This window comes from Amblyomma maculatum, chromosome 4 (assembly GCF_055883805.1).
Source record: "Amblyomma maculatum isolate TAMU_Amacu chromosome 4, ASM5588380v1, whole genome shotgun sequence".
Taxonomy (NCBI): Eukaryota; Metazoa; Arthropoda; class Arachnida; order Ixodida; family Ixodidae; genus Amblyomma; species Amblyomma maculatum.
In genome coordinates, this window is record NC_139347.1 from 177,922,795 (window position 1) to 177,940,442 (window position 17,648).

The 17,648-nt window shown below is 44.6% G+C and overlaps 1 protein-coding gene across 1 annotated transcript in view; it reads right to left on the bottom strand.

Moving 5' to 3' along the window:
• Window positions 1-12,356: 12,356 nt before the first annotated feature.
• Window positions 12,357-17,648, bottom strand: part of LOC146193559 (putative cytochrome P450 12a4, mitochondrial) — a 92,911-nt gene continuing 87,619 nt past the window's right edge. The window contains exon 6 of the mRNA XM_084600583.1: window positions 12,357-12,476. Within this exon, the coding sequence (XP_084456709.1) occupies window positions 12,357-12,476 (120 nt within the window). The remainder of the gene's footprint in view (window positions 12,477-17,648) is intronic.

The following is a 17,648-nucleotide window of genomic DNA, read 5'->3' on the forward strand; positions in this document are numbered from 1 at the left end:
GAGGGAGTCGTGTCAGTTGCGTATGCCTTCATGACACAAAAAAATCAAGAAGCATACGAAGAGCTGTTCAGGTCACTTTGTGACAAGTGTGCATTTCTTGAGGTGAGTGTGTACCCAGACATTGTTATGTGCGACTTTGAAAGATCTGCAATGAACGCTGCCAAGGCTGTCTTTGGAGTAGACGTCACCATAAAAGCCTGCTTCTTTCACCTGTGCCAAAGTATCTGGCGTAAAATTCAAGAAATTGGTTTGGTGAGCCGTTATAGGGAAGATAAAAAATCTCGTACCTTCATGGGGATGCTTGACGCCCTGGCTTTCCTGCCGCTGGATGACACAGAAGATGGAATGGCCCTGTTGAAAGGTCTAGCGCCAGAAGCCGCTCGAGAAATTGTGGACTATTCCAATACAACATATGTTTCCGGCACCTACAGGCGGGTGAACTGAGCTAACAACTTGGTACCGTTGCGTAGAACACCTCCCACGTATCCCGCTGTTGTGTGAAATGTACACCCTCCCACTTTTTTAACCTGAACGCACGAGCAACTACCACCGAGTCGATAAGCGCCGTACGACGGAACACAGCTGTGAAATGAGCGAGAACACGCGCTTGCGCGCTGTGAGCACTTCGGTGCAGCGGTCCTCTGCCAGGCTGTTACAGGTAATGGATCCAACCCCACCTGCTCTTTTGTGCGTCATCACATTTCCTCCTGTTTTATGCATGCCGCTAAGAAAAGTTTACAAAAGGCCACATGGTACCGCCTGCTTCCCTGTATGAGAAGGTGCGATTTTATAAGCGAATTAATCTCATAGCATAAAAAAAAACAAAATGCTGACTCGCATTTAGTATAATCAGCGGGCGTATATCGCAATCCATCCAGCGCTGGCGCTAACACCTGACCGCTTATTTATAACTTGATGCAAAAGTTCGGAAAAGAAAAAGGATGACGTTAATGGGGCTCAAAAGAAGCAGGGATGAGGTTCCGTTCTACCGAACTAAAATTCATGCTGAAGCCTGGAACAGAAGGCTGGGTAGCATGGTGGGCCACAGCAACCCCACCGTGTAGAAGGCCATTGATGTCTTGAGTGCGGAAGAAGCCACCGTCTCAAGGAATATTCCACAGAGTCGAGTCGGTGCATCCCCGAAGAAGAGCAAGAAGTCGGCGGTGATGGCCATGCAACAGCGTATTCAGAACCTGTGCACCGACTACGCGACCGGAACGACCAATATGGAAGATTTCCTGCGTGCTATTGGACGCACAATCAGATTTTAGCTTTTTTGATACCGAATCTTGCGCTCAGTTTACACGCATTTCTGACATTCATACGCTTCATATCTCGACTTTGTTCTTGTTGTTTTGCATTGTTTACTCTTGTCATTTTAGTTTTTAACTTTCATTTTACTTCAATATCGTGTTTCACGCAATTCACTTTTTAGCAGTGTTTTTGTTGGCTTCAAATTTCCTTCCTTCACTGCTTAGTTCATCATAGCACTTAAACCCAGAAACTCATTTTCTACTACCATTGTGCAAGTTTCCTTATTTAACTTTGCATCAATTATTGTGTTAGCTTGAACATGATTTGCTTTTTTACTTTCCAGACTATTTTTATTATTTTCCACGAGCTCTGGCTTCTAGAAAGGCGTAGACTGTGCTTCTACATGGTGAGCTGCAATAGTGCTGCAATTCTGCACCATCGAGAGCGGGAACGGTAGACCCTCGACACTGAAAGATCTGCGGGGGAGTTCGGCGTCTTCTCTTGTCGGCAGTTTCTCAAGACTACTAATCAGACGTCCAGAGGACCCAGGCCCTTTAGAATGGTGATATGTATCCTCAAAGTCATCACAGAAAAAAATACAATGTTCATTTTTGTGCCTACCGAGTTTTGGTAGGTGAGGTTTTCAGGGCGAATTTCTGCCTTGGGGACATTTTCTCCTAGGCGCCATTTACCGAGGGGACATTCTTTCCGGGGAAGTTTGTTCCGGGGATGTTTTCACCTACAGCCGTCAACGCTCCCAGCTTCACTCCGAGAATTTTTGAAAAAGAATGCCGCATGGGTTTGGAAAGACCGACATCAAAAGAGCTTTGAAACAATGTTCGAAACACTAGCAACAGCTCCCATATTGTCATATTACCAGAAAGGCAAACCAATCATCCTACCTGTAGACGCCAGCCAAAACAGAATTGGCGTTGTGATAATGCGGGATGGACGCCCCTTATCTTACTCATCTCGCTCACTGAGAGAAGCGCAGCAAAGGCGCGCAGATAGAGAAAGAGATGCTAGCAATCGTCCACGGCTGTGAAAACTACAGACTACATTTTTGGGCAGCCAGAAGTCATTGTGGAATCTGATCACAAGCTCGTTGAAATGGCTTTCAAGAAGTCATTATGCCAGTGCCCTCTCCACCTGCAGCGTATGCGTCTAAACCTACAAAAATACCACATAAATGGTAAGTACACTCCGGAAAAATAACTGTTCATCGCTGACGCGTTATCACGTTTTCCTATATAAAGCGCAGCTCGTAGAACAGTGCGCGTATTTCCGCGTTAACGCTATCGCTTGTCTTCAAGCTTCAGACAGGCGCCTGTAGCAAGTTCTGCGCGAGATGAACCGTGACCAAAGCATGGTGAAACTTCGCCAGTATGCAAGACCAGCGTGGCCCATTGACAAGGCTGATGTCACTCCCGAGCTACGCAGCTACTGGAGCTTCCGCGACGAGCTGCATACTGAATCCGGCCTTGTCTTCCGGAGCAATCGCCTTATAATTCCTGCCAGACTGGGCAGTGAGGTACTGGCTTCTCTTCATGCTGCGCACGCAGGGGCAAACAATGAAGGCACGTGCTCGAACCGTTGTCTTCTGGCCAAGTATAAACAGCAGTATTGAGGAAGTAGCTCAACGCTGTAAAACATGCCAGAAGTACAAATAAAAAAATGCGCGTCTACCACTGTTACGTCACGAGATACCAACTCTGCCCTGGAAGTCAGTAGGAGCTGATATTTGTCATCTTGAGGGTGCCGAGTGCTTAGTTGTTGTTTTCTTTTACTCTTTTCTTTTTGAAATCGGGCTTGTCCACCTTCAGCTAACAAGGTCCTTTCAGCATGCATTGACATCCTTGCAAAACAAGGCTTCCTAATGCGACTTTGCACAGACAATAGACAACTCTTCAGTAGTCAACAGTTCAAGGATTACATCGATAAGATTGGCCTGCAACACGTCCGGTCTAGTTTATGATGATGATGGATTGGTTTTTTATGGCGCAAGGGCATCTTTGGCCAAACAGCGCCAAAACACAAGCTGGAGTGACAACTGAAGTTAATAAAATGTCCGAGGTGAGGTGTTTAATGAAGTACTTAAATACGGTGGTGTATAGGGCCTAAATGTTTTTCCGGAGTGTGTAGTCTAAAAGCAGTGGTGTATAGGGCCTAAAAGAATTGAGTTAAGGTGTTTAGCGGTCTGAGCAAAACTGAAAGGGTGAGATGTACGTGTTAAAAGAATAAGTTGCCTCAGCAACAATTTCTTTAAAAGGAAGCCATTTAATTAAAAGAAACGGGCTGACGCCCATGTTGATAAATGACTCCATATAAAAAGCCTACTTTTATTAAATATTTAAAAAGTCTTTCTAATGAAAACATTGGATGATCGCCAAGAAAGATGGATGGATGTGTGTGTATTTGTTTCATGTATAATTCAGGCAAGTGACGTCTCCTATGCTGTTCAAGTCTTTGACATTCAATTAAAATATGGAGCACTGTCAGCCGGCAACCGCATCTCGAACAACGTGGTGCAGGAGAGTTCGTTAAAAGGTATGAATGTGTTGTGTATGTGTGACCTATTCTCATCCTGCAAAGAGCTACTTCTTTGAATCTGTTTTGTTTTTCTGTAGTGAATCTGCCTATCCTTGGTTTTATTGTGTGTAGTTTATTCTCAGTTGCCGCGTCCCACTCCTCTTGCCATTGCTGTCTGATCGTGTTTTTGATGTTTGGCTTGAGATCCTGATATAATATGTTGTCAGTGCCTGTAGTGTTTCGAAGGGCAGCTGAGGCAGCAAGCCTATCAGCTGCCTCGTTACCTGGTATACAGCGGTGGCCTGGCACCCAACACAGTGTAATATTAGGCTCTAGTTTATGGGCAGACATAAGGGAGTTATAAAGGGAATTCAGGACTGGGTTCTTATTGTGCCACTTTCGAAAGGGTACTTATCGCGTGTCGGCCTCTGAGCACCAAGTCATTGCAGATAACGTGGACGACATGCTTCTCCGGGGCGTCATCGAGACAGATGGTGCTATCCGGTTTTGCATCGATTACCATAGGCTAAACAAAATCACGCGCAAAGATGTCGATCCCCTGCCGCGAATCGACGCCGCCTTGGACTGTTTACAGGGAGCCGAGTATTTCTCCTCTTTGGATTTGCGCTCTGGCTACTGGCAGGTAACGATGGCTGATGATGACCGCTCGAAAACTTCCTTTATAACACCGGATGGCTTATACGAGTTCAACGTTATGCCCTTTGGCCTTTGCAATGCCCCAGCTACGTTCGAGCGCATGATGGACACTGTTCTTCACGGTCTCAAGTGGCAGACCTGTTTTTGTTATCTGGATGACATAGTAGTTTTTTCTACCGACTTTTCTTCTCACCTTCTCCGCCTAAAGCATGTCCTCACGTGTCTCGCCGACGCTGGGCTTCAGTTCAATTTGAAGAAGTGGCACTTTGCCGCTCGAAAACTCACAATTTTAGGCCACGTAGTTTGTAAGGACGGCATTCTTCCCGACCCCACCAAACTTCAAGCAGTTGCGGAGTTTCCGAAGCCAACCTCCCTGAAGCAGCTCCGGAGCTTTCTCGGATTCTGCTCATTCCTTCGACGTTTCATCTTAAACTTCGCCACGATCATCGCTCTTCTGACCCAGCTCCTTGCTAGCAGCTCCGATCTTTCCGCCTGAACTCCAACCTGCGATAAAGCCTGTGACACTTTACGTCGCCTTTTGGTTTCGCCTCCCATTCTACGCCACTTTCATCCGACTGCGCCTACGAAGATCCACACTGATGCCAGGGGTATTGGGCTTGGTGCCGTCCTTACCCAAAGTAAGCCTGGTTACAGTGAGTATGTTGTTTCATACGCCAACAGAACATTGACGAAAGAAGAATCTAATTATTTTGTCACAGAAAGGGAATGTTTGGTCATTATTTGGGCCATCAGAAAATTTCGTCCTTATGTGTATGGCCGACCGTTTTACGTTATGACCGATCACCACGCTTTGTGCTAGCTTGCCTCTCTGAAAGACCCATCCGGTCCCCGTGCTGGCTGTGCTCTCCCTCTACAGGAGTATGACATTCATGTCATTTATCGATCAGGCCTGAAGCATATCGACGCAGATGCTCTTTCCCGCTAGCCATTGCCTAGCCATACCTGGTCTGACCACATCTGTGCTTACGATTTATCGACTCTTGTCACTATCGACATGGCTACCGAGCAGCGGAATGACCCCTGGATCAATGCACTTTTGGATTTTCTCTCAAGTCTTACTCCCGGTCATTCATCCAAAGCGCTCGTCCGGCAAGGCCACCACTTCTCCATTCGTGACGGTCTTCTCTATCGCCGCAGTTATTTGCTTGATGGACGGAAGTGGGTTCTAGTCATCCCGCGTCATCTCCGTGCCGACATTTGTGCTGCGTACCATGGTGATCCACAATGTGCTCACTGTAGCGTATTGAAAACCTACACGCGCCTACGCCTGCGATTTTACTGGCGTAGAATGTACCACTTTGCACAACATTTCGTGCGCACTTGCGAATCTTGTCAACGCCGACAAACTCCTCAGAAGTCCCCTGTTTCGTTGCAGCCGTTACCTTGTCCTGCTCGTCCGTTTGACAGCGTTGGCATAGATCTCTATAGCCCTCTTCCTACTACTACTGCTAAAAACCGGTGGATTAATTATCGTGGCAGTAGACCATCTTACTCGCTTCACTTAAACATCACTGTTACCCTCTGCCTCCGCAAGCGACGTTGCTTTGTTCCTTCTCAACAACTTGATTCATCGCCACAGGACTCCGAAGGAACTTGCTCAGTGACCGCGGACTCGTTTTCTTGTCCGACGCTCTCGAGGCCCTACTGAAAGAATGCCGCATCATTTATCGCACCGCTACTTCAATTACCACCCTCAGACGAAGTACCTGACAGAACCCGTCAACCGTACTCTGAGTGACATGCTGGCCATGTACGTCAACGACGCTCATTCCAACTGGGACAGGTTCTTCCCTTCGTAACCAACGTGTACAACACTGCGATACAGACCACCACTGGATTCTCTCCCTTCTTTCTTCTTTACGGGCGCGAGCCAACCTGCGCAATGGACGCGCTTTTTCCCTACCACCCTAATGTTTCTGAATCGACGCCACTCTCGGATGCCGCCCAGTACGCAGAAGAAAGCCGTCAGCTCGCTCATTCGCTTACAAAGGAAAACCAGTGGTAACAAAAACACCATCGTGACACTGGCGAGGCGCATTCATAGGCATCCAACTCCCTAGTGTGGATCTGGGTTCCTGCCACAACCGCCGGTCTTTCAAAGAAGCTTCTTGCTCGGTATCACGGTTCATACCGAGTCTTTCAAAAAACATCTGTCAACTACGTAGTTCAGCCTGTTACGCCCACTGCGGATTTACGTCACCCTGGACGCGAAATAGTTCATGTGGACCAAATCAAGCCCTAGCTACTACGATTCGTATGTCCTTCCGGCTCCATGAGTCGCCAGGATGGCTCCTTCTCTACCCGGGGGAATATTGTAGTGTGGTAATCTTCTTCGTTATAGCCACTGACATGCGTCGCGTGCTGGCGCTCTCAAGAACGAAGAAGTTGGTCGTTGTCTTTGTGATTCGCTACCCTTACGCCTCGCTGCGAGTTCATCCCGAGCACCTGGATCTATCTGCGTCGACTGAATAAGCACACCCCTGCAATATATATATATATATATATATATATAGATATATATATATATATATATATATATATATATATATATATATATATCAATGACAGAGTCCCGCCGGGGTGGCGCAGTGGTTACGGCGCTCGACTACTGTTCCCAAGGACGCGGGATCGAATCCCGGCCTCGGCGGCAGCTTTTCGATGGAGGCGAAAAGCAAGGCGCCCGTGTGCTGTGCGATGTCAGTGCACGTTAAAGAACCCCAGGTGGTCGAAATTTCCGGAGTCCTCCACTACGGCGTCTCTCATAGCCTGAGTCGCTTTGGGACGTTAAACCCCACAAACCAAACCATATCAATGACAGAACAAATAATATAGGGTGCAAACTAAACTTTTGGTGGATGGTGCGTAATATACAACAAAATTAAAAGCCATAACGGCCATCTCATTTTTTCCGAACACCTCAGCATATTATTTAGGTGGTGCTTCCTCGGGCAAATAACTATAATTATTAATATGTTAGTAGCAATGACAATCACAAGAAAAAGAATCCTTTTATTTCACCTACAGCGTTAATGCCACACCACGTTTAAAGGTTTATCAGCATAAATGCTTAGGAATAACACTGATATGAAATATTAATTGGGAGGCGCACGTAAATAATGTAGGACGGCAGCACTGTAAAAAGTATTGTATCTAATTAGATGCCTGAAGACGACCCCAATGAGTATTAAGCTTTTCCTATATAAAATGTTCGCATGACCAATTTTAGAATGTGCTAACACAATTTAGTTTCCTTATACAGCAAGTAACATAGGTAAACTCGAAGGCGTGCAAAGAAAAGCTGCAAGGTTTATTCACAGCAAAGACCGCCGCACCAGACTCACCCTCATTTCGCTTAGCTCGTTCAGATCTAAACACATTATGGACTAGAGCAAAACAAGCTGGACTAAAATTTATTTTTCCAAATACTGCACAGCCAGTACATAGTTGATACTACTTTGTACATACCTTATTCGCTGTCTAAAACAACACGGCATTGACATGAGCATGGGCTAAGGTAATATTCTTTTTCTAACGACGCATTCAGTTAGTCTTTCTTCTCTCGGGCGATAAGATAATGGAATAAACTAAGCTCATCTCTAAAATACAAAAATTCATTGTTGCTGTTCGTATCCGACCTGAAATAATCACAAGAGGTGTTAATGCTTCTTATTTTTATTCCCGGTTTTTCCTTTACACGACACTGACCAAGCGTAGGAATAATATTGTGCTTTCCGATTGTTGTAGCAGTCTACTGAAAGTTTTATCGTTGCCGCTTTATGAAATGTCGCCATGCTTCTGTATACTCGCATCTCTGTGCACTTGAAACTGCTGTCTTGACTGTTTTGCTGCTGTCATTCTTTGTTATGTATGCATGTAATGTACGTATACACTATGTATGCTTTTGCCCGTCTGCTAGGCTAGCGATTGAGAGCGGCAGTATTGTATATATATATATATATATATATATATATATATATATATATATATATATATATATAGAGAGAGAGAGAGAGAGAGAGAGAGAGAGAGAGAGAAATTCTCGGAATATAATCAGCCCTTTTACATAGCAATATAATGGATTACGAAAAAGCATTTGACTCAGTTGAAACCTCAGCGGTCATGCAGGCATTCCGAAATCAGGGTGTAGGCGAGAGTCGTACGTGAAATTGCTAGAAGAAATACTAACAGGCATAGACCTGCATAAAGAAAGTAACAAAATTCCTATAAAGAAAGGTGTTAGGCAAGGAGACACATCTCCCCAGTACTATTCCGAGCTTGCTTAGAAAAAAGTATTCGTAGACTTGGAATGGGAGCCGTTAGAGATAAGGGTAGATGGAGAATACCTCAGTAATCTGCGATTTGCTGATGACATTGTCTTGCTAAGCAACTCAGGGGACGAATTGCAAAGAATGATTGATCACCTAGACAGGAAACGTAGAAAGGTAGTCTTGAGAATCAATATGCAGAAGACTAAGGTAATGTTCAATAGGAAGGAACAGCAGTTTATGTTAGGTAGCGAAGCACAGGAAATAGGCGAATATGTCTACTTAGGACAGTAGACAACCGCAGATACAGACTATGAAAGGGAAATAACAAGGAGAGTAAGATTAGGATGGAGCACATTTGGCAAGCACTCCCAGATTATGACTAGCAGCTTACCGGTATCGCCCAAGAAGAAAATATACAACAGCATATTACTTGTACTTACATATGGGGCTGAAACGTGGAGGCTAACAAAGAGGGTTCTACTTAAGTTGAGGACAACGCAGAGGGCTATGGAAAAAAATGGTAGGGATAGCGTTAAGAGATAGGAAATGTGCAAAGTGGGTAAGAGAAATAACTCGCCACTGACATTCTACAGAAATCAAGAAGAAATAGGCATGGGCAGGACATATGTAGCCGAAGAAAGGATACCCGACGGTCGCTTAGGGTAACAAACTGGATTCCAAGGGAAGGAAAGCGTAGCAGGGGACGGCAGAATGTTAGGTGGGCGGATGAGGTTAAGAAGTTTGCAGGGGTCAAGTGGATACAGCTGTGTGCATGCAGTGTGTAACCCGGTCCTGTGCTAGTACCGGGTTAATTGGAGGAATATGGGAGAATCCTTCGCCTTGCAGTGGCTGTAGTCAGGCTATGATGAGGCTATGTATCAAAATATAGGCTGACCTTACAGACCACTGGCACCACATACATTCAACGGGCAATCTTCTAACTTCCATGTATCTGTACTTCTTATGTCGGTACATCGTCAACATCCTGACTGGGGGGCAGTCTATTCTTCCTGTTCGAGCAAGCCCGCAAGCTCGTCAGCACAAAGAAGTTAGCATCATCGAATGGCAAAACCAGACATTTGAATAGGTCTCTCTCGTCATCTGAACTAGGCAGCTCATATATCTGCCCTTCAGCAAACATGTATATCTGAGCACACACGAACAAACTACGTTTTTTGGATTCCTGATCTTAGTCATGCCACTCTGTAGGCCAAACGAAATAGAGGGTATCTCAGATGTCTCTTAAGAGGAGAATAACGAAAGCCTACACTTTCTCTCCTATGATTTGCCTCTTATTTTTCACCTATTGTCGGCGTTTGTTGCAGTGCTACATATAATTATAATTCGTTTTAAGGAAAGAAAAAGCGCATGCAGTATCACACTTTCTCCGACAAGTGTGATACTGGAATCCAGTTTGTTACCCTAAGCGACCGTCGGGTATCCTTTCTTCGGCTACATCGCTCCTGTCGCGTGGCTTTCCTTGAAGAGCGTTTAAATGTGGGATTGCAGATGGCAGGGACACTAGACAAGATGACACTTCTGGTTGGTCGCTTCGAATTTGGTGGCTGATGACGTTCCTTCTCTGTCGACCATTCAGGTGCGCTGCTCGCGTGGACAGCTTTGGTCGACGACAGCATGAGTCATTGAAGGCTTTCGCCTTAAAGGTCCTCCTGTCCCGCGCTAGGAAGCGTGTCATTTTATCAGCTTTGGTCGACGACAGCATGAGTCATTGAAGGCTTTGGCCTTAAAGGTCCTCCTGTCCCGCGCCAGGAAGCGTGTCATCTTATCAGCTTTGGTCGACGGCAGCATGAGTCATTGAAGGCTTTCGCCTTAAAGATCCTCCTGTCCCGCGCCAGGAAGTGTGTCATTTTATCATTAGTAGATGCTATCTGGATCCGGAATTGCAGCACCCTCAGATTTCACTCCAGATAACAGAAAGAACATAGATGTTCGAGAACTCACTGCATTCACACGTTGGGACCAGTAGCGAGTAAATGAGACGGCGTCAGCCTATGGAACTCTTAGGTCTCTAGAGAGCAGAACTATGTAGCGTCAGTTTCAACGCTGAAAGCACACAGGGAAAACCTCGCACTTATTCTCGCTGAACTTTCGCACACAGATGGTGAATGGCGTCTCTAACTTACAAAACACTACAGTGTAACAATATATGTACGAATAAACACAATTTACCTCATTTATCCAGAACTCGATTAGGATTACGTGTTGTCCAAGGTCAATGTACCATGTGTTGTCTGCAACACCGGCAACGCAGAACCAGCACGTTTCGCATGATTGATGTCGGTGGTGTTATGTAATGCACATTTATGAATATACTATAAAAATTTTTAGCGGAAAGCATGAACGAAACTTGTTGAACTGTTAGAGCAAAGCATTGAAATAAATCATTATTCGTTGAAGCTGCTGGCCCCATCGGCATCAGCTGCACAAAATCCGTTTCTTTTGAGCCGTCGACACTGCAGGGGAAGGCGATTTCTAATTAATTGTGATCGAACACGATAAGGATTTATCGTACTTCAAAAGACGATGTCTGGAATTGTATCCTTGGAATAATGTATGTTCAGTCTTCATTTGTTTTGGGCTTTCGTGAAGACTCAGCTGATTGCAGGGTGTGGAGGGAGGCATTTGCGCTGCAGTTGGTGCCGTAAGGCTGATGACGATGATTATGACTTCTGTGCAAAGAGCCTCGTTGCATACTGTTGGCGCAGAACTTTCGCCACCTACATATCGCTCCTCTGGAGCCACTTCAGTTCTGTACTGCTAGAGCAGTGCACACAAGCGACGAAAGTAGTTCACGCAACTACCGTTTTATTGCTGGCTGGTCTTGCTCTGCTGAAGTCTAACTAAATAAGGCAACGGCCATTCGGTTCGTCTGTGTATGCGTTGAAGTTCACCGGCATGGTTAGAGGTAGCGGCAGTGATTCATTCAGACACTACTCATAAATTAAAACTACAATTCTAGAATTACACTTCTAACTCTGATGACTGGTACTGATATTAAGCCAGGCACCTTCATTTTAAACAAGAACTAATGTTCGGTGCATGCAGAAACCAAACACACATATGATGTCCTAGAAATAGGCTCTCCTCGACGTACGCTCAACGATACTTCTTTCGATAGAGTACGCTAATAAAAAAAAGTTAGTGCAGTTAAAGTAGTGGCACGCTTTGTAGCCTGGCTGAAGCATAAAGGGTATAGAGTCCATGTAAAAATATTTTGTTTATAATAAGTATCAATTTTATTGGAAATTTACATCAGTGGCGCAATATGTCCTTTAGTTTGTTAAGAATTATTGCGCACAGAGTAAACAATCCGAAATCTGGGGTATAGTTGAAGTTGCACAGCAACGTCAAGAGAATTCTCGGAACGTACACTAAAGGCAAGAAGAGTTCGAATGCTACATACCCCCAAGCTTGCGGAAGCACCGCTTCGTTAGCACGACGCTCACATGGCTTTTATGTACGTGATCTAGGCTTAGGAACCTCTGTATATAACGATGTCCTTTCTCATATGCAATATAAGCTCTGACGCGACTTAAGATAATGTGTCCACTATATTAGATTGTTCATTACAGAAAATCACAAAGCTTGACAAATGTGCCTGCCATTCTAAGAAAGAACACCTCGTTCAAGGAATCTCAAATTGTCTGCTTTTTCTGGCCTAGCAGTCATCATTGTCCAGAACCCGATGTCTCCGTGGTGGTTTTCTATTTTGTATCTTCTTAGAATCTGTAGAGAGAGAAAGTTTAAACAAAATCAAATAAGGTTCAATAGCAAAACTTAAGTTAAGAGCACATTTCATTTAAAAAGCCCGAAGCACAGTCACAGAAAACGTTTTTTTACAATTTCGTGACCGAGAAACATCGTACATATTTTGAATTAGTTCACAAGGTGCTGTCAATCATTTTTTCATCTGCGCCTTAGCTTGGAGATATAAGAGAGCTGATTTCGTTGAACTGATAGCGGGGAGTATTCCTAAAAGTTTCACAAATACGATAGCACTGAAGTCTTTTTTATCTCAGATGTCCTCTACTTGAAAGTCCCATTCTCTGATGGCCTTTATTTTGAAAGTGATCTATAATAAAAAAACGTTTTTTAAAATCAAAAATAAGCTGATTTTCATTCCTTATCTTTGCCGCATGCAAGCAGTTTTAATTATTGACAGCTAAAGTTTTTTTAAGTACCAGTTTTCTTTCCTAACTCATTGACATCTGGCACGTTGCTTTAAACAGGCGCTTTATGACGCCACGTTTGAATAGATGCCGGAGACAGGAGGATTTAGGTTTTTTTTTTTTGTTATACCGAGAAATGCGATTCGACAGATGCGATTAAAAACGCAGCGCACATCCGCGCTCCATCGGCTGCTGGGGGCGAGACTCTGGCACCGCATGCTGTAGGGAGGCATTTCGAGATTCAAACATTAACCTCCCTTTGTCCGCTACCGGTTATTACAGCTTTCGTGAGTTACGGACCTCATTTCTTTGCCTGGCTTTCTGCCCTGTTGAGATTTTGGTGGCTGCTATCAAGCGCTTTCATGAAACGCTTGTTTAAGAATCACGAGTGTTTCCTGAAAAAAGCTTTCTGCTTTCTGTGTAAGGTATTAGCTAGGTTCTGTAAATTAAAGCAAGAAAACATTCACTAGCAATATCTTCAGCGTATTTTGATATTCCAGATTTCCACACAACATTGCAAAGAGTCAATTGAGCCATAAACGTTAAGAAACCAATGAAAAGTATTTAAATTTGCGGCATACTTCTTGAGGAGCTTACCGCAACCAAAGAAAGTAACTCAACTGAAAAGCGACCCAATTAATTTGGATGAGGTTCGAAGAAAGCACATGGCATTCATACAGCGTGATAGGTGCGCTGCACTACCCTTAAACCACAGAGGTTCTTCGGTTCAAAATAGCAGAAGAGAAATTCTGGTGGGAGGCAAACGTTTGTTACAAAGACACCTTGTGATAGTTAAATTTGAGCTGTTTTATGAATCCGATACCAAGTAACGAAAAATAACCAAATACCTGATAACCGAATTATACTCCTTGAAAACAGTTTATTTGCTTAGAAGGCGAACGGAAGCACTAGTAGACTGAGACGCGCATGTCACTATTTGTGTTCTTGGTGTTTGATGGTTGTTGTGTGTGTCGCTTGCTTCACGTGTGCATATATATATATATATATATATATATATATATATATATATATATATATATATATATATATGTACAGTATCTAGAGGGCTTCAATGGGCCAGTTCACTGAATAAAGTAGAGCGTTACGACAGACGCGACTGTTCCCTTTCACAGTTTGTTATGCCGACAGTTTCCGGAATGGTATTCCCATCGTCAGAACAAATTTACAATATCCAGTCTTGTTGGGTATTGTAAACTGGAAGACTGGGTATTTTAAACTTGTTCTGAGGAAGGTTATACCATTCTCAAAACTGTCGACAAAATAAACTGTGAAGTTGAACAGCCGCGTCAGTCGTAACGCTCTCTCTATGTATATATGTGTGTGTGCCCTAAACAGATGATTGAAGCTGATTATTAAGAAGAGTGCAGAGGTGGGCGTGTTGATGTGCGAGCAGGTTGGGAACAGCTCTAACACAGGCTGGAGCGAGAAAAGAACACAAGCGGTGTTAGCGACTGGCGTTTATTTCAGAAATACGGATGTGCGCACACACACACACACGCGCGCGCATTATATGTATGTGTGTGTGTTTATGGTGTCCCGGATAGCTTGGGCCAAGGTTTTAAAAAATACGGGTTTCCGTAGCGTAGTGAAACAACTTCATAGATGTTCAGAGTCGCCTATGCTAACTTCCACTATTAGTTTCGTTCGTTCAGGACAAATGTGGCGCAAAAGGGGTGCCGAGGTCAGAGGAAACTTTCAGCTGATTGAAAGCGGAATAACAGTCTAGTGTCCACACAAACGGCGAGTCCTTGTGCAGAAGGACAGTTAGGGGATCTGCAAGGAGCGCTAAACCAGGGATAAAGCGGCAGAAATACGACGACAGTTCAAAAAAACTCCGAAGACTTTGGACTGTACGTGGCTTTTCAAAGTCTCTAGCTGCAGCAAGCTTCTGCGGATCAGGTCGAATGACGTCCTTATCCCCGAGGAAGCCAAGGAGAAGAGTTTGTCGTTCTCCGTAGAGTCAATTCTCGGTATTTAAAATGCGTCCACTTTTGCCAACACAGTCAAGGAAGATTACAAGGTGTTCGTTGGGCTCTTCAAATGTCGTCCCAAAGATGATAAAACCATCCAAGTAGCACATACAAACATCCCATTTTAGGCCACGACGAACCGTATCCATGAAACGTTCTAACGTCACAGGCGCATTACACAAGCCGAACGACATTACATTAAATTCGAACAAGCTGTCAGGAGTCACGAATGCAGTCTTTTCTCTGTCGCACGGGTGCATCGGTATTTGCCAATATCCGGAGCGGAGATCAATGGACGAGAAAAACGATGCAGAGCGCAGACAGTCCACAGCGTCATCAATGCGTGGCAGTGGGTACACGTCCTTTTTCGTGACCGAATTCAAGCGAAGATAGTCAACGCAAAATCCCCATTTATTCGTTTTCAATAGTATTACGGGCGCTGCCCACTGACTCCAAGACTTAGGAATCCCTCCTTTCTGCAGCCTCTCTTGGACTTGATCTTAAATAATTTAACGCTCGGCTGAGGACACTCTATGTGGTTTCTGCCTGATGGGATTGGCATTCCCTGTCTTACATGGATGTTGCATACGATTGTCTGCCACAAATGAAAGAGATCCTGTCCTGGCAACATCAAACACAGAAGAACTTGGCACGAGAACGTGCTTCAGTGCACGTCCATCGGTAGAGGATAACGCCTTGCTGATCATCACCCCTAACTCGTAATAATAGTCAGCCGTTTTGGCTGAAGGTCGGGAACAATCAGAAAAGGACGGGATAGCTTCGGTAACAATGTTCAAATCTTGCGAGATTAGATGGCATCGGTACCAATGTACCGATGCCATGCTCGCATACGCAAGATCTACTGTGCTTGGAAGACGTGCACAATAAGATATTAAGCGAAATAAAAACAAATGCTACCGTTGAGATGGCGATTCGAGACGAGTATTCAATATCGTCCCCAGCATCGCTGTTAGTTGCCACATGGTTGCCTAAAGTCGGGCAATGAAAATTGCGCACAAGAATTTGTTAGAGTCAGCATTCTTCGTGCTCTTCCATGCGTATGCCGGTAATCAAGGCGTTTAACAATACGCATGCATTCCACCAATCTGATAAGTCGGTGTTAAAAGGATTGCCCAAGAGGTATTTATCCTCAATTCACTTAAGTTTTTATGCCATCAATTGCGGCAGGTAGCTGTCGCCAGGTTAGGTTTTGGGTACAAACACGGTGACTCAGTGATAGCGTCTCGCTTGCTTATCCGAAGCATGAGGGTTCAAGATCAATTATGGTGGTCGTATTTCTATGGAAGCGAAATACAAGACACCCGTGCACTTTGAGGCATCAGCGTGCGTTGAACACCCAGAGAGTAAGAAATTTCAGAGCATTTCACTCTGGCTCCTCTCACAGCCTCAATCGCTCTACAGTGTAACACTTTATGTAATAAAAACCAACAAACCGGCCATTTTTTTGAGGATTGCTCCGTTTTCTTCTCAATGATACTTATTATGCATTCAAGTTAATAAAAGAGCAGTTCGGTAGTGCACCCTGGGAGACCTGCAGAAAAGCGCGTCTTTTTTTCAAAAAAGTAAACTTGATTGAGTGAAGCGGCATGTGAGCTGGTCTAGTTCTCGTATGTTCATCTTCAAAATGGGGCAACTGCACAGGCTGTTCCTTATTACACTCCCATGAAACAAGCCTGAGCGCCTCCTGTCCGATGCTGCTTCATTATTCTGTGTTTCAGGGCGCAGTCACTAAATTTCCAAGATGAGTCTATATCGCTGCTTTTCCCATGCTTCGCAACAATGAGATAAGTCAAATACATTATGTTCAGTCACGTGCAACAAAGTAGATGAGTCTAAGTCATCAGTGTCGTCATCCGTTTCTTCAGATAAAGCTATGACCCTCCAGATCTGACATTGTAACCTTAAATGTAGCCACAGTAATGCACGAGCATCGCATACCCAATATGATGACTTGTGTGAAATCCAGCTTCCGTGACTACACTTGAGCAATTAGTAATTAGGTTCTTAACTTTTTTGCCATACACGCAGTGGCTGTTCTGCAGCAATTGTTGAGCAAAGCTGGGTTTAGTGAAAGTATAAGAATTTCTGACTGTGAGCGGAAACATTATACAGTTTCAGCTATCCTTGAACATAGTCAAGAGTATTAGCGATATGCTCGCTAGACATTCACTGCGCTGCCACTGCGATCTTGGCTTGATTCCGAGCTTGGTAAGCTTCTCGGCAACGGGCCACTCTGTCTACACATTGTAGGCAGCCTGTTCGCCACTGCTGCGGTATCTGTCTTATGCCAGAGTGGCTTCCTCTATGGCACGCCTCCTCTTTTGTATCGAGAGATACATTACGCCAGGTTTTTCGAGCAGTCAGAATTCATGCGCCGTCACGAAACGTTTGGCAGTAGCTGCCAACTTGGGCCTCCTTCTTATGAGAGTATAATATCGGGAACCAGCGTTCAGGGGCAGTTCATTCACGTTACCTTTACACCACGCCGGCGCTTTTACATGGCTTGGTTGAAGGGGTGCTTTATGTATATGAGTTGGTAGCCTCCACTCAGATAGGTTTTATGCGCACAAAAAGACGACACAAAAGACAAGGGAGACAGGACGGAGCGCCCTTTTTTGAGTGTTTCGCCACATCTTCCCCAAGATTCGAGCCTTGTTGCTCATATTTCCTTGACTACGTGCCGTGCGAGGTTACTCGGATGCGCTCCGTCCTGTCTC